At 42.7% G+C, this 21701-nt stretch overlaps 1 protein-coding gene across 1 annotated transcript in view; it reads right to left on the reverse strand.

Annotated features, from left to right (window-relative positions):
- Positions 1–842: 842 nt before the first annotated feature.
- Positions 843–21701, reverse strand: part of Lyplal1 (lysophospholipase like 1) — a 31676-nt gene continuing 10817 nt past the window's right edge. Inside the window, exons 3-5 of the mRNA XM_032915553.1 lie at positions 14645–14814; positions 2049–2164; positions 843–1397 (exon numbers count right to left, since the gene is read on the reverse strand). Of these exons, the coding sequence (XP_032771444.1) occupies positions 1152–1397; positions 2049–2164; positions 14645–14814 (532 nt within the window). The 3' untranslated portion in view covers positions 843–1151. The remainder of the gene's footprint in view (positions 1398–2048; positions 2165–14644; positions 14815–21701) is intronic.

Consider the following 21701-nt stretch of genomic DNA (forward strand, 5'->3'; position numbering starts at 1 on the left):
TACTAATCTTCCATAAAGTGATGGAAAGTGGCGAGCACGCTAAATGTCACGGGCATGACATGCAAAGAAGAACCAGTGCATGTTCTCTCATATGAAGAGTCTAGGTTTACATACAGACCATGTGAGAGCAGAATGGGACTCTGTGGGGGGGAAGGAGATCCAGAGGGGAGGGTGGAGGAGAGGCTGAGAGGGAAACGAGCAGTGTAACATGGTCGTGGGCTCTCTTATAGGTAGTACACACACATGTACATATACACACATGTACACACACACATGTACACACACAGAAACATACAAAAACATGCACGTAGGATGAAAGCAGAAGGCTAAGTGGACCAGGAGGAAGAGGTACAAGGAGGTTTTTGAGAAATGAACAATACACACGTGTGGAAACCACAGAAGACTATTATTATACAGTTATCTTAAAATACTTAAAAGATCTTTAAGTGTCTATAACCAGTTATCTAAAACACAATGCACAGCTATTGATCTAAATTAAGTCTACCTGTAATAAGATTAAATTACTCGTTATAGGACATTTTAGTAAGTCTTCAAGTCAGTAAATTATTTATTCATACTTTGTCATTATAACATGGCAGTAAATCACCTTCACAAACATAATCCAGAAAGAGATTGGGGAGGGCAAACTGATTTTCACAAACCTGGGAAAACCCCTTAGTGTAGGATTCTGTACCACATCATTGGCACCAAGCAAATGAAACTCAAAACACTGCATGAACACTACACAGCCCCTAGAATGGAGAAGATAAACGTCAGGGGCAGAACTCGGCATCAGGGGCCACCATACCTCTGCCTGGAACGGAAGACGCTAAAGCCACTGAGAAATGGGCGGCTTCAGGAGATGCGACAGCGGGTCACCCAGCTCCCCACCCTTAGGGAGATGTTTCCACTTCACAACAGCCCTATTTATGATGGCCTCACACAGGGAGTCACTCAAATCTGTGGTGAATGGACAAGCAAATCCCAGTGTGCCCTCTCAGTGGCACCTGTGCAGTGACAAAATAAACAGCTGACATTCACTTTGTGATGATTTTCAAGACAATTCTGAATAAAAATAGATAAGCAATTTCATTTGTATAACACGGGGGTGCTGGCTGTTTCAATGATCTTTTGTGAGGATAAGATCTGGGTCAGGGCTCACTCACTCGCCCTTCTGTCTCTCCTGGCAGCTTCGTGAGAATCCATGACTTTAGCCTCTCCAGCTCAGTTCTGCTGAGCTCATGGTACACATCTGGGAGACTGTGAAACGTTGTGCTCACTCCCAGAGACTTCAGGTTTGAGTTGGTCTCCTCACCCCACGCATGAAGAACTAGGTCATCCGCAGTGCCATGACACTGGAAGAGCTCGGGGAACGCGCGGCCACCTTGCTGAAGATCCTAAAGGAAGACGTGAGACAACCGGGTTAGGCAATCAGTCAGAGAAGACCACGCGTAGTTCACTACAGCTCTGTACGTGGTACAGAGCGAGGTGTGCACCGTACGCCAGTGAGCAAGCTTCTGTGAGGGATGTGTGGGTGTGTGCGCTCCGTTTACACCACTGAGGACTCTTCAAAGGCCAGTGAAGCATTCCCATAACAACTGGATGGAAAGGCAAGGACAGAGCTCTTTGTGGGGAGACTAGGACGAAGAAATACAGAGCTGAGCATAACTGGAGAGAAAAGCCACATCCTACTACTCTGTTCAACTTTCAGTCATGAAGCTGTAATGCATTATGGAGCTGCACTGGCCTTATAATTGATTTTTGAGTAGACTCGTAACGAGCAAGTCCGACCGTAGCCTTTCCTTCTAGTTTGGTATAATGGGTTCATATAACACTAAACATCTTCCTCTCTGACTGTCCTTTCCATGGTGTGCTAGCTGAACACAGAGGCCTCCTGCACTCGACCTGACTCACCTGGCCATGAGTTCCAGGCACCATCGATCTGTGTCAACTAGGCACCACATCGTATTGCTTAATTTCGACTTTAGTTTTTTTGTGTTTGTTTCACGTTACATTTGCTTATTTGTTTTATGAGTTCCAGAACTTACCTGGTAAACAGCAGAGGCTTTATTCAGAAAACCAGAAAGAACAAATACTCCTGCCACTCCTGGGTGTTTTCTGTAGGCTAAATGCATCGCCATGCAGCCTCCCATAGAAAATCCCCCTAAAGGAAGGAATACACAGGCTCATCAGAAGAGGAGGGGCGCACACATGGCCCCAAGGCCCTTCAGAGTAAAACAGGTCAGTACCAATCTTTCACGAGCATTTTAAAGGCTCTGGAGGTATGAAGGAAAGACTCCTAAAGAGAACTTCAGTCTCCATCTCAGGCACTGCTCTTTGGCTGAAGAGACACCATAGCATGGCAGCTCTTCTAAAAGAAAACCTCAACCTGGCTTAGAGTCCCACAGGTTAGTCCGTTATCGTCAAGGTGCAGAGCATGGTGGCAGGCAGGCAAACATGGAGCTGGAGAAGCAGCTAAGAGCTACACTCTGATCCTCAAGAGGAGAGATGGGGACAGGGTGTGGGGGAGTGTGCCTGGGCCTGGTGTGGACACTTCAAACCTCAAATCCCACCACCAGCCCAGGGATACAGTTCTTCCAACAGGGCCACATCTACTCCTCCTCATCCTTTCAAATCATTCCACTCTCTGGTGACATAAGAACCTGTGAGGGTGATTCTTATCCAAACCACAGGTCTTCTTCAGGTCTCACAGAACAGGTCCTGTTGTGAGTGAATAATGCCAAGGCTGGTGGTAAAGGGATGTATTATACAAAGAGACAGACTTAGGAAGGAAATCACATACATCAAGAAAAAGCAGACACCTGACTTAGTTACGCTTCCAGTGTCTACTTTATTTATAGGCGCCCTCACACCACACCTGCAGTTAACATGTTCCTCTCTGTACCACTTGCTGTGCTCCACCAATAGTCGTGTTTCTGTTCTCTTCCCCATAACAGAGCCTGGTAACGTCTGCATTAGGAATGAATGGTGGTTAGAAACAATGGGGAGCTAGCAAAGCTTTTTTGGAATACGATATTAGTTTGCAAACGGAGGAGATAGAATAAAATAAACTCACTCATACGAGAAAAAAATCATTTACTTAATAATTTTAAGTGAGATAACTTAGCCAGCCCTTGGTGTTGGAACAGGGTCTTATTATGTGACCCAGGCTGGCCTGGAACTCATGCTTCTCCTGCCTTAGTCTCTTTTAGTGCAGAATACTGCACTCGTGGCTGGAACTAGGCAACTTAAGGCACACAGAGACCCTGCTATGTCAGAGCACAGCTGAGGTAACATGTGCATTGCGGATTAGGGATGCTGTGTCGGGAGTGAGGCCTTGCATGGCCAGAGCTCAGAGCTCCACAGGGGGTCCTAGCCTTCAATGAGAACTGGAGCCATCTCATTTGTATCCTACGAGAAATAAACGAAAGGAAACCACACATTTACAGGCTTTAAAATTACATCTGGCACACAATTCAGTCTCCTAATTTTCAACCTACTGCCCTACTTCACATAATAAAGTACTATCTGAAACTCATCGGAAACCATCATGTGAACTTATGAGATACTCCCTCTCTACATCTAGAAGACTGAGGCCTGAGGAGGCAGGTGTGTAAAAGTACACTTTATCTGCCTGAAGCAACTGTTGTCTCTGAGGCCTACTGACTCCGTCTGCTAACCTAGGCCTAGTCCTGGAAGCGTCCAGTCTCTGTACACTGTAATCCAGGCCTAGAATGTTTCCAGCCTCTGAGACTGACCGCTGAATACGCTCACCCTTCCTCATTCCTTCTGAGCTCTGGCTGATTTAACTCCACCATTCTGGTCTGAACACCTCTCTAAGCTGACTTACTCAGTCTGAATTCTCTTTGGCCTCTGGCTTTTTGCTCTGCTTGGCTCCCAACCAGGTCTGGCCGTCCGTTTTGATCTTTAGGCTCCTCCTCACTCTCATTCTGTCTTCACCTGTGTCTATCTTGTTCTCTCTCTGCAACTGGTCTCCTCAACTCTCCCAGTGAAACTGCCTCCTCCTCTCTCTGTGTTACCCCTCAAGTCGCTTCCTTTTCTTCTTGTCTTGTGAGAGCTGGATGTATCTTATTCTGTTAAATCTTCCTCTGATTCATCACTTTGTCTACCACTCAGTTGGACATCACTTTCAAACACGTGTTTCCTTCTACAAATTAACTTTGTCTTCATTGTTTGTGATTAACGGTGTGTGCTAAGGGCTGAGCCATACACAGCTAGGAACAAGGGTTTCCAGTTCACAGTCTCGGGGTTCACGATGTGGTCAGACATCTTGCAGCACAGGTGGCCTGCTTAAAGGCGTGTCCTTAATTTTAGGTATGAAGTAAATCTTCTGGGATACAAATCACTGTGACAGAACTAATGAACTCCCTCTCAGCCTTCGAACCTGTTCTTCCTCTGGGGAAGGCAACTGCCATTAATTAGGGCCCAGGATTCAAATGTATATAAGAAAGCTCGCAAATGGCATTGTTTAGATTTCTCCTAAAAGGCACAATTTGCAAATAAGAAAGCATGATAAGGATGAATATTACGCCTGTACTTTTATTTCTCCAGGAAAAAATGAGAGGAGCTCACCAGTAGCACGTCAACTTAGAGGTTTAGTGACTGGACCTGCGCAGACAAGAGACACCTTAAAGGATGATAGGACCAGCGCCATCCCCAGATACAAGACAACAAAGGAAGTTTCCGGAGCAGCTCCGTGCAGGAAGAAGGAATGTGCGCACCTCTAGCTGTGTGTCTGTACAAGGCTGCATCCTCCATGCGTCTCCTTTGGAAACCGCCTGAGAGTCTGCAACCCACTGAGAGGCATCCCTGCCCTCCTTTGCTCGTTAAACACCCAGCCACGTAAAGTGCCCGCACAGGACGGCAACTGAATCCTTAAGTCTGCATAACCAATCCACATTTGGTGGTAGGCCTCCATACTGCCAGCTCAGAGGGAGGCAGGATGATCAGGAGTTCAAGGTCGACCTAGGCTTGTCTCAGAAACCACCAACCAAACAAAAATGTGACGACTTAATATCTCAGAAATTGATATATTAGCAATAATGTATAAGCTTCTCTTAACATTTTCCTATCTTAAAATCTGGATCAGAATGAGGATTAGATTGAAAAGGTGGGAAACTAACTTCTAGTCTGCCTGAGACATAGCCTACCTAAATGTATGAATGAATTCACTAGAATCTAGGACTTACTTTCCAGGAAATCTGGAGAGCTACAGTAGCTAGGCTTAACAGTTTCCACCAGGCTTCTACACAGAGTGTGAGGTTGGTCAGTACTAACACTTGAGTCTTCAAAGGCTTCCGACATTTACATCTCTCTTAACTATACAAATCCATTCTTCGCTGGGGATGAGGATCACACTCTCTCAGAAGAGAATCACAGCTGTCCTACCCTCATGGACTGATGCTGGGAATGCTCACTTCTAGCTCTTCCTTTGTTCTCATCCATTTATAGATATTGTAAAGGCAAACGCACTGCTAAACACATGCTGTGTGTGTGTGTAGGGGTCAACAGACACACAGAGAGACAGAGAGAGAGGGGAATCTGGTGGGCACACAAGGCTCAGAAGAGGAGGGAGGAGGCAGGCCATCTCATTGACACTGTGGTAAATCAGGTTTAACAGTTCCCCTCTAGCAAGGCAATATTCATTCACAGGAGGAACCATAATAAATCATACTAGAAACTGTTCCTAGCATTAAATTTCTTGCTGGAATTTATTAAGTGGATCTTTATTAAACATAAAATTCAAAAGCCAGACATTGTGCACACGGCCACTTCTGCGACTGACACTTTAATAAGGTCTTCAGTAAAGAGCATAAGGACTTAGCATTCACTGGAGAAGAAAGATCCCCCTATGCTTAGAGCAGGGCTGGGCACAGCAGGATCTTCATAAATATTCACTGGATAAATGAGGTTCATGTAAACTGAACTTTGAAAAAGATACTTCTGCAAGGAGGCAAGTTTACTGTCAGGAAATGTCATTTCTGGCAACTTAATTTGATAGGATAATAAAGCTGTTAAAACTATGTATGGTTGAAGCTGGATAGGAAGGGTGGCGCTCAGGTGAAACTGAAGCACTTGGGAAAGGGCAAGGGAACTGAATTTCACAGCAACTTGAACAACAATGCTCACAAAAGAAAAGGAAATCTGGAATGGGGAGAAAATGACTAGACTAGAAAAAAATTAAAAAAAAAATATGAGACTCAGTCATGGACCAGTAGAAAAATCTCATCACATATGTCTGATGTCAAACGCTTTTTGACCTGGATATTTGGGGACCTCAGCTGTCGGTGAGTAATTCCACACTAAGCATTATGGGTTAAGTACAAACATGGTGGTGACTGAAGAAGGATCAGCCTTCTGTGGACATCAGGACTACGCCAGGGCTAAGCAGCTGTTCTTTCCTGAGAAACCCAAGTCCCTGAATCACATATTCCCCCAAACACTGTTCATGAGTGTTTCAAAGACAGCCACTGTGGCCTGGGAACCAAATTTTTGTGTTTAATTGTTAGGTAGCTTAAATGTGAGCGTAGAGAGCCATGGCCGGCGGTGGCAGCTGAACGTTACGAGGGATAACATCTAACTGTACCAGAGAAAACAACCCCAGCCTAAGCTAAAGATCTAGAAAATAAAATACAATAAACCAAGCAAAGAGGCCCAAATATGCTTTAAAGTGATTATAAAACTTTACACACCAAGCCCCTTTGACAGTTCATTTGCATTAAGTAGGAAATCTAGTGAGTTTGTGTGGCTTCAGTGTCCTTTGATGAGACTAGCCTGAAAAAGAACAACCAAAGAAAGAGGCCAGGGGTGGGGGGCGAGAGGGGAGAAGAAAAAGAAAAGAGGGGGGAAAGCACATAAAAGTTTCCCCTGAGCTTTTCACCCATGTTGCTATTTATCACAATGGAGAACATATGCATATTGAAATGTCATTTTAAGTCCCTAACCCATTTAACCGTCCAGTGAGGTAATCATAGCTCCCCGCTTGCTAGCTTTGACAACACTGTCACCTTTAGTGTGGGGCCCTGTGAAAAGCAACTTTGTATATTTTCTCTCAAAGAAAACTGAACACAAAGGACGGGTTATGTGAGTCGATTTTCCATCTAGAAGTCTAAACTCCAGCCCACAGTATACTACTCAGTAAATAGAAAATAGTAAATTCATTGTCGGTAATGGTTATGGTGGGTGTTTATAGTTGCTGGTGAAGTATTTAAAGTAGTAAGAGGCAACAATTTAACAGAGACTTACGATTAACAAGCTGAATAAAACATGTTAAAAATAATAAACTTGGCTTTATGAACTCTTTGTATAAAATAAAACAGAAACAATCTATAAAAAACTCTATACTGGGAAAATTAACGTGTTCTATCTCAAAGCAAATTCCTTAGGACAAAAGCATGAAGTTTGCTATTAAGGGGACAGACTTTTTTTTTAATATACTTTTTTTTAAGGTAATAAAATTCTCAGTCCCTCTATTTCATTTACATGGTACTCTAGTACTCTGCAAACACTGGAAAAGGCTCAAACATCCTGGGAACCGACATCTCATGGTCACCGTCTTCCTTTCTGCACTTCCTCCCCTACAAAGCTCCCACGTTCTGATACTTCCACTCTTCTACAGATGCGTGCTAGGGTGCCAGTCCCAACTAAGCCGTTGGAGGCCTGGTAAATGTTGCTAGAAGATTCTGAGTTGTTTTTAATAAGTAAAAATACATTTATCCGCACACATATAGAGTGAACAATATTATCACATGTTTGCCCCAGGCAGGCCTTGGGGGTTCAGAAAATGGTGTTGCTAGACTGCATCCTGGGATTCCAGATGCCCCTCTGTTTTAATTTTATTTAAAAGCCTATATTTTAAATCCTATAATGTTAACATCGTAACTACAAGTCATTCTGTAATGTGTTTCCTCCACAGATAAAGCAAAAAAAGAAACCAATCCTGAGATTCTTAGTATCCAGGAGGTTTTCTAATGTTTTAACAGCTGAACACGCTCTACATTGGGTCCATAATGTGAGAAACCTTTGCACATGATTACAAAACCTATGAAAGTTAAAATCTAAATTCATAATTTGATGAACACTCATTGAGTGACTTCTATGTGTAGTGAATTTAATAGCTACATAATATGCAGTTTTATGATTGGACCATAATTATTAATTGTGCCATTCATGGTGAGTATATAGGTCACACATGTAACATATGTGTGGTTATATAAGAACATACTTCACCGTACTGTGAAATTTTGATCATACACTTATAGTACCAAAATTCTGGTAAGAGTCAGATTCTATACATCCTGGATCAAAATTGAACCTAAATTATATCAATATCTTCTCTTAACAAGTTATCACCACCTAGTGGCCATAAACAGACTCTGGTCATGGTAGAAAGTGCTTGACTAAATTGTGGGGCTTGGCTTCTAGGTTTCCTCTGTGCTGTCCATAATCTCTGAATTTTAATCCCTTGACTGGTGGAATGGAAACAATTATATCCTAATTTCCTCACCGCAAGGCTAAGCAGGACAGCTGCATGTGGAAGGAAAGCTTATGAAGACCTTCCGTACAAACAAGAGTGTCTACGACGGCTGCTATGTGCTAAGCTGAAGAGTCACCATCATCTCTAGACTTTGCGGTGCACACTGGAGCCTCTCCCTCTCCATTTTGATTTCTCTTCTTCAGTAAAAACATACGAAGTCCACGATGTAAATCTGAGAGGTATGGCCTGGCTATGAAATGTGCTTCTATTTTACACATGGCCATGGTGGATGTGTGAGGACTGCAGAAGGCAAGCCGCGCTCACACTGTTGGGCTACCTCATGGTACAGGAGTTAGAGCTGCTGCTACTGAACACATCTGGTCAACTTTCAGAAAGTAACTGGGAAGTTCAGAGCTGCAAGCTTGTGCTTCTTCTAAGTTTCATCACAACCTTTATAAACTCATATGCTAGATATGCTAAAAGCGAGCAAACTAAACACTGTCTTACATCCTTAAGTCACCCGACGAGGATCTGTGAATGTCTCCACAGACCACTCTTGCACTTCTTGCACTGACATACCTGGGTATGCAGATGTGCACCCCTGGCAAAGCTTTATGTACTTCCTCCTTTACAATGGAAGCTTATTAATGCTTCCTGTTAAGACAGTAAAGCGGGTCTTTGCATAAAACTTGGAAAATGCATCCCTCATGGCTCATTCCAGTCAGCTGAAACCTCCTCTGGAGCCATCGTTCTCTGTCTTCTCAATGTTCTGGTGTCAGTTCATTGGTCCATGACTCTCCTTATCTGGTTGTTTCCTTTCTGCTGTCCTAGTAACCTGCACATGTCACCTCCACATTATGGCTGACATCCCTCAGTAGTGAACATCCCATCATGGCTGAGATTCCTCAGTAGTGAACATCCCATCATGGCTTACACCCCTCAGTAGTGAACATCCCACCATCATGGCTCCCATCATGGCTGACATCCCTCTGTAGTGAACATCCTATCATGGCTGACATCCCTCTGTAGTGAACATCCCACCATGGCTGACATCCGTCAGTAGGAACATCCCACCATGGCTCACACCCCTCAGTAGTGAACATCCCATCATGGCTCACATCCCTCTGCAGTCAACATCCCATCATATCATTCATCTTCTCTATGTCTCATTGGTGATGATAAAGTCCTAGGGGTACATGCCACACTTTTTCCTTTTCTTCCACAAACAGGTTTCTTTTGTTTAAATCCTTTCCTGCTTTATGATCAGGTAGAGAGCTATTTTTCTAGGAGGAAGATGTTTTTAACCACTAAGGTCTATTTGCTGCCTCCGTACTACCTGCCCCACATCTTCCACTCATGTCGCCAATGATACTTCTACGTTCGAGTGTTTGACTTCTGTTCCTAGCCCATTAGAGTTTCTGAGAACTGTTACTACTCCAACACTTAAGTTTTATGAACAACCTGGGCATAAAAGTTAGTCTACATACCACTCCAAGGCAGATGACTCCCTGGGAGAAGCGGCAGACCACATACAGTACAAAGACCTGTTCCTAACTAAGCTCAACGCAATAAGATAGCATCCATCAAAATGACACACGAGGAAAGGATGGACCTTCCTCACCTCCTCAGATCTGAAGCAGCACTGGTTACAAAGTGTCAGAGGTTGAAGCTATAACCTCAGATACACATCTGATTATACACATTATCCCGTACGTCAGAACCCTGGCCATAGTTACACAGGAAGAATACGGAAGCTAGTACTTCCTTTTTGTATCTAAGAGATTTCCTACTGTACAACTACCTGCTTTGACAACATAACTTCGATTTTCAATATGGAGTGTGTATGTCACCCAGACACAAGTGAATGCATGCTCTCTTGAGCATATTTAATAGAAATTCTTTGGAATCAAAGTGCACAGTCCTGATTGCCCACTAAGTCCCTCTACCACAACGCTACAAACAGCACTGAGATTTCAACAGTTGGTATACACTCTAACAGATACATTAGAGTAAAGCTAGCAGAAACACATTTTGTAGTGATCTGTGTTTAAATGATCACTGAACAAGGACAATGGTAGAGGGTGGAAAAGCACATATACACCGAGGGACAAGGAAATAATCCACAAGGAAGAAATGGTGAGCCATCTCTGAACGGCAGGCAGTGTCATGTCAGGCTTCTAATAGCTGTCAGAGTAGATGAGAGAGAGAGAGCAGAGAACCTCAGCAGGAAATGCCAGCTACACTCCTTATCCTTCTATCCTACCTCACTGACACTGGCACATACATTCTTACCTATCAGTACCTCACTGACGTTTGCACATCTGAACTCCACGCTGTAGGGGCAATGGTCACTCATGGCACAGACCTCAGAGAGGCTGGAGCACCTACAGAGTGCTAAGGGGTAGCAGCTCAAAGTGCAAGCGCCTTCTTCCCTGTGCCCTGTGCTGTCAGCTGGGCTAGTGCCCAAGTCCATAACCAAGAGGCCATGGTTGCAGTGTCCACAATGAATAGGCCATGGGAACATTTTAAATACACAAGAAACTACAGCCAGCTCAGTGATTGGAAAAACCGCAGCAAAGGCACACGGGAGTACAATGTGCTGTGCTTCCTGCGTGAGCAGCGGCTGGTAAAGCTCATTTCTTGTGTACATGTGGCCAGGAGTCCACGTGTGTTTTACGACAGCCCACTGTGGAGTGGCTACTGTTATCACTGACCAGTTACACCGTGAACCAGGTAGTTAAGAAGGACAGACAGACAGGGTCCTATCTGCACTTCTGATATCCCCCACGCGCCCCCTCTCAAGCTAGGAAAGCAGTTTCACTGAAGCTGACTGGCTCATGCTACAGATTCTAACAATGTGCTCTTTCTGTTCTAGATTTTCATAAGTTATATTATTCTACAAATGTTGTTATGCCATCATTATAAACTTTAAATTTTATAAATGCATTTATAAACTTTCCAAAGACATTTTTTTCTTTTCTCATAAATTCTATGGAGTCCTGATGAAATACTAATTTAATCACAGACTGTCTTATAATTATATATGAATTAACTTTTTAACAAATTTCTCTTTCTGCTTCGGAAATAATAAAAAAATCATTCTATGGAGGAAAAAGAAACTAAATTCCAGGTAAATCAAGTATTAAATGTAAAAATAAATTACAGAAAAATAAAATTAATTTGAATGAATGTTCATTAAGTTATAGAGAATGAAAGAAAAAGGTTATAAAATGGATAAGCTAATAAATTTTGTTAAAAGTCTTTTTCTGTTAAACTAAAGCAGAACTGAAAGGAAAATAGCAAATTAAATGTAAATTAAAATTAGTTATTAATACTTGTTTAAACTCCTTATGGAAAAACCCACTCAAGCCTGGACCCTACAATACAGAGGAGTAAGAAAGAGTTCTAATGTAGATCTCTGGGTATAATGTACATCTATGGGCATAATTTTTTGTGAAGAGATTTTGACAAATACTATGAACTTTTAAAAAAAAATATTTGGGTTTTATGGAAGAATTATGGCCTTTAAATGTTCTTCTAACTTTTTTTTATCATGGGGCATTACATTGAGTAATAGACATAGATTCAAAACATTCCTTGTTTCTCTGACCTTAACAAAATCCACTGTCTTCACGGCACTGAAAAATGCCACAGACAGGCTACTGGGCTCAATGGCGCGTAGGAAGGGCAGCCAAGTGATAACCGGCAGAGGTGAGCATTTGATGAGACAAGCGCTCCAGCTGATGGCTCCCCAGAAGTGCGCAGGGCATTGTTCAAAGTTTCTCCTCCCAGAGGTTCTGTGGTCTTATTTTACAACCTAATATTCTCAACCCAACACTATCCTCCGATTCCATTACTAATACTGATAAAGTGGAGGACTGGTTCCGTGCTTAGTGTAGAATGCGTATCTAGCATTAACGCTGCACATGTGGGTGCTTTGCCTACATGTCTGTTGCTTGCTATGTGCACGCCTGGTGCCCATGGAGGCTGGAAGATGGCACCCAATCCCCTGGAGCTGGAGTGGCAGACAGATGTGAGCTGCCATGAGGGTGCAGGGAATTGAGCCAGCGCCTCTGGAAAAGCAGCCAGTGCTCTGTTAACCAATGAGCCACCTCTGACACCATACCTAGCTTGTCACTGCTTTGGAGAGATCATTGCCTAATGCACAGAATAGTCCTAAGAGGACCTACTAGGAGTCAAGAATGAGCCAAATACTTCCTAAGTGCCATTTCCCTACCAAATAGTTGTGTTCTCTCCACTTTACAGATAGCGTAGGTATCTACAGTACTTGTGGGCTGGTCTAGCCAGGCACGTTGGACTTCAGTCTCGGACACACCTGTGTCATCACTATCCAACTATACCACTTCAGACTCTTAACCTGGCCCAGTGGGGCAGCTAACTTTGTTGTGGTGGCTTGTGTCCAAGACCAAACCAGCGAGCCTGACCTTTTCCACTTCCTATTTACGGACTGCCTGGACTGCCTGGACTGAGCCTGGACTGCACAGTGTAATGGCTAAGTTTTAACAACTGACATACCTCCTGTGTCACTGCCATCATCCTCTGGTCCTCACCTAAGGTCCCCAAGTGCACATGACCTTTCCTTTATCTAAATTCCTACAATGATAGTTACTCCAGTCAGGAGTTTGCTCACCAGTCGTCTATGGAGTATACATTTGTGATGTACTTGGTGCTAGGCCTCGTGCTGGATGTTCGGGGCAGGGCGTGTGACGGGGCACAGTCCCTAACCATTCCCTTTGGATACCTGTGGGTTACAGCGGGCCCGGGTGCTCATCACAGACAGCGGGATCTGTTACTTCCTTAAGTAACTTAGAGGAAGGAATGTGTGATACCCAGCTTGCTTTATTTATCTGTCTGTCCCTTTAGGTATCCAGAAAATGTCCTGCCACAATGGTAGGGACGTAGGGAACGAAGCTGAGGACCGGATGGTGGATCTGTGACTGCTCCCTGCTGTCTGCTGAGGTTGCAGGCTGAGTGGTGTCTCCTCCGTGCCCTCCCCAGGCTTCCCTCTCCTCCCTGTGGGATACTCAGTGCCAAGCACAGAAACACAGGAGAACACGGGCTAGGAGCCTGGGGATTAGAGATGGAGATGCTGGCCTGGATGCCGTAGCCATTCTTAAACTGAAGTGGAAAGCAAAGGCAGGCAAGGGATCGCATCCCCTGTGCTATGGATGCTATGCATCCCCTGTGCTATGGATGCTATGCATCCCCTGTGCTATGGGGCCCTGGCTACTGACTGACAGCTTGGCACCAGGAAGGCTTCAACGGCTGCCGAGGGACTTTACAGTACGAAAACTGCTCTTCTGTCTAGTCTCTGGGAGATTTCTCGGTATATTTTGATGTTCTTTAGCATGTGATGGACATATTTAATTTATATTGTATTGGCTACAAGTTTGCACACTGTGCAAACCATTTGTACAACTGACATTCTACACATCTTGTCTTGTGTTTGTACTTGTTAGAGAAGTAGAGAATTTTGCAGGTTTGCATATGTGATGAGTTCAGACAGGGAAAGTATTCGATATAGAGTTTACAGGAAGCTTTAAACGCCCTTGGGAACGGGGCCCACTGTGACATATTTAACACAAGGTTACCAGTGTCTTCTGACGCCTACCTGAAAGGCTGTGCTCATGAATGTGATGGCACACTGTCACCATGCACCCTATTTTATCACGGTAGGAGCGGTTTAATCTAATAGGCATGAAGTCCCAACTGCATGAAAGGAAAACTTGTAATGGCCATGGATAATCTCAGTTGAAAATTAGAGAAATATTTATCATTAAAACAACACTGAAATAGCTAGGGTGTGTTGGTATATTCCTGTAGCCCAGCACTTGAGACTGAATGCAGAAGAACTGGAATGTTGATGGAGTCTTGGTTATATAGTAGTACCTTGTCTAAAACAAATAAACAGGCCAAAGAGAGTTATTATTAGAAATGAAAATCAATGAAAGGTTCATGAGCTGTTGTTTATGACTCTAATATGTTTGAAAGCTGCACATGTAGCTTATCCAAAGCTGCGAATGGGTCAAGCGATATTCACACACTTGTAAACAATGCTACAAACACAACTCAGAACATATAATTGGTCTAAAGTGAAATACATTACCAATGTCGTAAAGTCCTCACCTATTAATATCCTGCTTTTCTCGATGCCATTTTTTACTTCGTCATCAATCAATCCAGTGAGCACTTGACACATGCTATCGATTGATTCGAGGTGCTCTGGGCAGTCGTTAGATATTTTAAATCTGTCAAACCACACGTTGGAGAACCCTCCCTTCAGAGGAGTATATGGCCTGATTAAAACAAAGAAAAACAACAGGAACAATTTTAAAAGTTGGCTTAATTACTGAAGGATTGGTAAAATATTTTTTTTTGCTGAACCTTAGAGAATTTATATGAAAAAATGCCCTATAAATACGTCATTAATTTCTTATATTTATTCCATTAACATTTTCCAAAGCTGGTTCACCATCTTTACTCAACTGTCTACTTGGTGTACTTGTTGACTTGGGCGAGGTGTGGGATGGGCTATGTGGAAGTCAGAGCACAACTGGCAAGTGTCAGTTCTCTCCTCCCACCTTGAAGATTCCAGGGGTGGAACACAGAGCTTCAGTCATGGTGACAGTGCCTTTGAGTCACCTCGCAAGCCCATTAACTATTTATTTTTAGGAGAAAGAACAACTATGGTGCCATAATTCTTTGTCCATTCGTGTACATTAATGCTACACAATGAACTTCATGTTCTATACACATACTGTGAGCATTACAAATATTCCAATTATAATGTGGTTAAAGGTTTCAGGTCTAAGTTCTGTGTTAGCAGAGGTTTAGAAAGAGTGTGTGTGTGTGTGTGTGTGTGTGTGTGTATGTCTGTGCTTGTGCATGCACGTGCATGCATGTGTGTGTAATGAAGACAATTTTGGAGATGCTGTGTTGTGGGTCTAAATGCTCTTCGGCCATAAGGTCCACAAGGGCAGCAGGAGCAGAGAGGACAGCAGTGGGGTTCAGAACCCCGTGAGCATGAACAGGGAATGACCACAATGGGAACAGCTATCAGCACACAGACCAACTTTACTTAGGGTGATTCAGGGCTTATAAAGTTTTCAGGGACTAAGAGTAAGAACATCCAGGCTGGGCAAATGTCATTGGCTGAAGGTTTAGGGTACCAAAATGACTCCTTAGCATGGGAAAACATTTCAGGAATCCTAGGTGTTGGCTAAATTAATTTTTATAAAAAAAAAAGGAATTAGTTCTGTAATCTAACTAAGGCTATGGGAAATTGCTCAGGTAGACACATATATACAGGCTTAGAATTCCCTAACAGACTGGACATGTAAACAGGACACAGCATTTTGCTGCATACAGGAAATGCACCTCAGACAGACACTACTTCAGAGTAAAAGGCTGAAAAAAAAAAATTCAAGCAAATGGTCCCAAAAAACAAGGGAGTAGCTATTCTAATATTGAATAAAATTAACTTTCAACCAAAGTTATGAAAAAAGAAAAGGCAGGACACTTCATACTCATCAAAGAAGATGAACTCTTAATTCTGAACATCTATGTTCCAAAGGCAAAGGTACCCACATTCATAAAAGAAGCCTTACTAAAGCTAGAAGCACACATTGAACCACACAGAATAATAGTGGGAGATTTAAACATCCCACTCTCATCAATGGACAGATCATGGAAACAGAAACTAAACAGAGACACAGAGAAACTTACAGAAGTTATGAACCAATGGATTTAATAGGTATCTATAGAATATTTCATCCTAAAACAAAAGAATATACCTTCTTCTCTGAACCTCATGGTACCTTCTCCAAAACTGACCATATAACTGGTCACAAAACAGGCCTCAACGGATACAAGAAGACAGAAATAATCCCATGCATCCTATCAGATCATCAGGGACTAAGGCTGGTCTTCAGTAACAACAAAAACAAGAGAAAGCCCACATACACATGGAAGCTGAACAATCCTCTACTCAGTGATAACTTGGTCAGGGAAGAAATAAAGAAAAAAATGAAAGACTTTTTAGAATTTAATGAAAATAGATGCATAACATACCCAAACTTATGGGACATAAAGAAAGCAGTGCTAAGAGGAAAACTCACAGCTCTGAGTGCCTCCATTAAAAAAAAAAAAAAATTGAAGAGAGCATACACTAACAGCTTAACAGCACATCTGAAAGCTCTAGAACAAAAGAAGCAAATATGCCCAAGAGGAGTAGACAGCAGGAGATAATCACAAACTCAGGGCTGAAATCAGCCAAGTAGAAAGAAAGATAACTGTAGAAAGAAGCAATAAAACCAGGAGCTGGTTCTTGGAGAAAATCAACAAGATAGATAAACTCTTAGCCAGACTAACCAGAGGGCATAGAGGTGTATCCAAATTAACAAAATTGGAAATGAAAAGGGAGACATAACAACAGAATCTGAGGAAATTTTTTTAAAAAATCATCAGATCTTACTACAAAAGCCTATACTCAACAAAACAGGAAAATCCGGATGAAATGTATAATTTTCTAGACAGATACCAGGTATCAAAATTAAATCAGGATCAGAAAAACCATCTAAACAGTTCCATAACACCTAAAGAAATAGAAGCAATCATTAAAAGTCTCTGAACCAAAAATAGCACAGGACCAGATGGGTTTAGTGCAGAATTCTATCAGACCTTCAAAAGAGACCTAATAATAATACCCTTCAAACTATTCCACAAACTAGAAACAGAAGGAACACTAGCTAATTCACTCTATGAAGCCAGAGTTACACTGATACCAAAGCTAAACAAAGACCCAACAAAGAAAGAGAACTTCAAACCAATTCCTTTATGAATATTGATGCAAAAATAAAAATATTCTCACAAATCCAAGAACACATCAAAATGATCAAGTAGGTTTCATCCCAAGGATTCAGGGATGGTTCAATACACGAAAATTCATCAATGTAATCCACTATATAAGAAAACTCAAAGAAAATAACCACATGGTCATTTCATTAGATGCTGAGAAAGCATTTGACAAAATTCAACACCCCTTCATGATAAAAGTCTTGGAAAGATCAGAAATTCAAGGTCCATACCAAAACACAGTAAAAGCCATATACAGCAAACCAGTAGCTAACATAAAACTAAATGGAGAGAAACTTAAAGCAATCCCACTAAAATCAGGGACTAGACAACGTTGCCCACTCTCTACCTACTTAGTCAATAGAGTACTTGAAGTCCTAGCCAGAGCAATCGGACAACAAAAGGATACAAATGGAAAGGAAGAAGTCAAAATATTTGCAGATGATATGATAGTATACTTAAGTGTTCCCACAAATTCCACCAGAGAACTCCTACAGCTGATAAACAACTTCAGCAAAGTGGCTGGGCATAAGATTACAAATCAGTAGCCTTCCTCTACTCAAAGGATAAACAGGCTGAGAAAGAAATTAGGGAAATGACATCCTTCACAATAGTCACAAATAATATAAAATACCTCTGTGTGTGACTCTAACCAAGCAAGTGAAAGCTTTGTATGACAAGAACTTCAAGTCCTTGAAGAAAGAAATCGAAGATCTCAGAAGATGGAAGAATGTCCAATGCTCATGGATTGGCAGGATTAATATAGCAAAGATGGCCATCTTGCCAAAAGCAATCTACAGGTTCAATGCAATCCCCATCAAAATTCCAACTCAATTCTTCATAGAGGTAGAAAGAGCAATTTGCAAATTCATTTGGAATAACAAAAAACCCAGAATAATGAAAATTATCCTCAACAATAAAAGAACTTCTGAAGGAATCACCATCTCTGACCTTAAACTGTATTACAGAGCAATAGTGATAAAAACTGCATGGTATTGGTACAGAGACAGGCAGGTATATCAATGGGATAGAATTAAAGACCCAGAAATGAATCCACACACTTATGGTCACTTGATCTTTGACAAAGGAGCTAAAACCATCCAGTGGAAAAAAGACAGCACTTTCAACAAATGGCGCTGGTTCAACTGATGGTCAGCATGGAGAAGAAGGCAAATTGACCCATTCTCATCACCCTGTACAAAGCTCAAGTCTAAGTGGATCAAGAACCTCTCCTCCATGTAAAACCAGATAAACTCAAACTAATAGAAGAGAAAGTGGGGAAAAGCCTCAAACACAAAGGCAGAGGGGAAAATTTCCTGAACAGAGAACATCAATGGCTTATGCTATAAGATCAAGAATTGATAAATGGGACCTCATAAAATTGCAAAGCTTCTGTAAGGCAAAGGACACTGTCAATGGGACAAAATGGAAAACAATAGATTGGGGAAAAATCTTTACCACTGTACATTAGATAGAGGGCTAATATCCTATATATACAAAGAATTCACGAAGTTAGACTCCAGAGAACCAAATAATCCCATTAAAAATGGAGTACAGAGCTAAACAAAGAATTGTAAACTGAGGAATATCAAATGGCCAGGAAGCACCTAAGGAAGTGTTCAAACATCCTTGGTCATCAGGAAAAATGTAAATCAAAACAACCCTGAGATTCTACCTCACACCAGTCAGAATGTCTGAGATCCAAAACTCAGGGGACAGAAGATGCTAGGGAAGATGTGGAGAAAGAGGAACACTCCTCCATTGTTAGTGGGATTACAAACTGGTACAGCTACTCTGGAAATCAGTCTGCAGTTCCTCAGAAAATTTCACATAGTACTACCTGAGGACCCAGCTATACCACTCCTGGGCATATACTCAAAAGATCTTCCAACATATAACAAGGACACATGCTCCACTATGTTCAACATAGCAGCCTTATTTATAATAGCCAGAACCTGGAAAGAACCTAGATGTCCATCAACAGAGGAATGGATACAGAAAATGTGGTACATCTACAAAATGGAATACTACTCAGCTATTAAAAACAATGACTTCATGAAATTCGCAGGCAAATGGATGAAACTAGAAAATATCATCCTGAGTGAAGTAACCCAGTCACGAAAGAACACACATGATTATGTACTCATTGATAAGTAGATATTAGGAAAATAAATCTCGAAATACCCATGACACAACTCATAGACCATATGAAGCTCAAGAATAAAGAAGACCAAAATGTGGATGTTTAGGTCCTACTTAGAAGGGGGAACAAAATACTCAATGGAAGTAGAGGTTGGGAGGGACTTGGGAAGAACAGAAGAGGGGGAGAGGAAAAGGGGGTGGGGGGCAGGATCAGGTGTGGGAATAGACTGGAGAGATATACAGAGGGTCAGGAAATTGAACAGAGGTGTGTAGCAGTGGGGGATGGGGAACTGGGGGTAGCCACCAGAAAGTCTCAGATGCCAGGAGAGCAAGAGGCTCCAAGGACCCAGTGGGGATGAGAGTAGCTGAAATACCCAACAAAGGGGAAAAAGAACCTGCAGAGACCAAATCCAGAGGTTAGACACAGGCCCCGGGTGAGGGATGGGGCCACCCACCCATCTCAAAAATTTTAACCCAGAATTGCTCCTCTCTAAAGGAAACACAGGGACAAAGAGTAGAGCAGAGACTGCCTGACTTGGGGATCTATCACATATGCAGAGACCAAACCCAGATACTACTGCTGATGCCAAGAATTGCTTGCTGACAGGAGCCTGATATAGCTGTCTCCTGAGAGGCTCTGCCAGAGCCTGACCAATACAGATGTGGATATTTGCAGCCAACCATAGGACTGGGTATGGGGGCCCCAATGGAGGAAGGGGTAGTTAGGGTAAGGATTTGAAGGAGCTAAAGAGGTTTTCAATCCCATAGGAAGAACAATGATATCAGTCAACCAGACCCCTTCAGATCTCCCAGGGACTAAACCACCAACCAAGGAGTACACATGGAGGGACCCAAGGCTCCAGCTGCATATAAGCAGAGGCTGGCCTTGTCTGGCATTAATGGGAGGGGAGGCCCTTGGTCCTGTGAAGGCTCAATTCCCCAGTATAGGGAATGCTTGGGTAGGGAAGCAGGGGTGGCTGGGTGGGGGAGCTCCGTCATAGAAGCAGTGGGCAGGGAGGGATGGGATTACGGGTTTGTGAAGGGGAGACTGGGAAGAGGGATAACATTTGAAATGTAAATAAATAAAGTAACCAATAAAAAATTAAAAAAAAATAAAAAGAATTCCCCAGATAAGGTCAGAGAAAGAGAAGCCCTGCTAAAGAAGGGAGTCTCCCATATTGTGTGGAGCCCCAAAGATATCCAGTCATGGTAGACTTCGACTTTAATTGGCAGGATTTTCCCACACTTTGTGGAAATCATAAAATATCTCTGCTAAAACATGGAGAAGGAAGGGCTGCTTGAGACTAGAGACAGGCTGCTGCCCATTCCCTGAGAAGGGCTGCTTGAGACTAGAGACAGGCTGCTGCCCATTCCCTGAGAAGGGCTGCTTGAGACTAGAGACAGGCTGCTGCCCATTCCCTGAGAAGGGCTGCTTGAGACTAGAGACAGGCTGCTGCCCATTCCCTGAGAAGGGCTGCTTGAGACTAGAGACAGGCCGCTGCCCATTCCTTGACCAACTCTCATTTTCTCACCTATACAGCAAAGTTTGTAGTTTGCTTTATGTGCAAAAATGCCACAGACGAGCTAGACAGCAACACCAGGACTGAAAAGCATCTCAACCAATCACAGTGACTCTCATCTTACCTCTTCCTGTCCTCTCTTAACTCAGCTGTGCACTCGCTTTACAAGCCGTGTGGGTAAAAGCATGACACTTGTAGCTTAGAGAAGTGAAAGGCAGGGACAAAAAGAACCAGCCAGACCAGGCCTGCTTCTTTGCCCTCTCTGAGACCACCACAGGTGGGGACAAGCCACCACTTCCCCTGCTGGTAACACCACAGCAGACAAAGGGACCTTCAACCTGGAAGCCTGGTTGTATTTAAAAATTTCCCGGGAAAAACTGAAAGAAATCTAGAATCAAGGAAGATGCCCTGACTAAAATTTAACAAAACACCATAAATGTAACAAAAACCCGTGCACCTCTAAGGTAACAAAACCCCACACACGGCCTTCGGATTATTAACAGAGCCGTTCAGTAGATGTTGCTTTGGAATGGGCCTTCTTGTATTGTGATACATGCATTGAACATCCCCTGCCTTCTGCATGTATGGAATTGTTACTGATATGGGAGTGTGTTATTGTATATTACTAAGTGTATACATACATATTGTCTCAGTCCCTATATATGATT

Source organism: Rattus rattus, chromosome 10 (assembly GCF_011064425.1).
Source record: "Rattus rattus isolate New Zealand chromosome 10, Rrattus_CSIRO_v1, whole genome shotgun sequence".
NCBI lineage: Eukaryota > Metazoa > Chordata > Mammalia > Rodentia > Muridae > Rattus > Rattus rattus.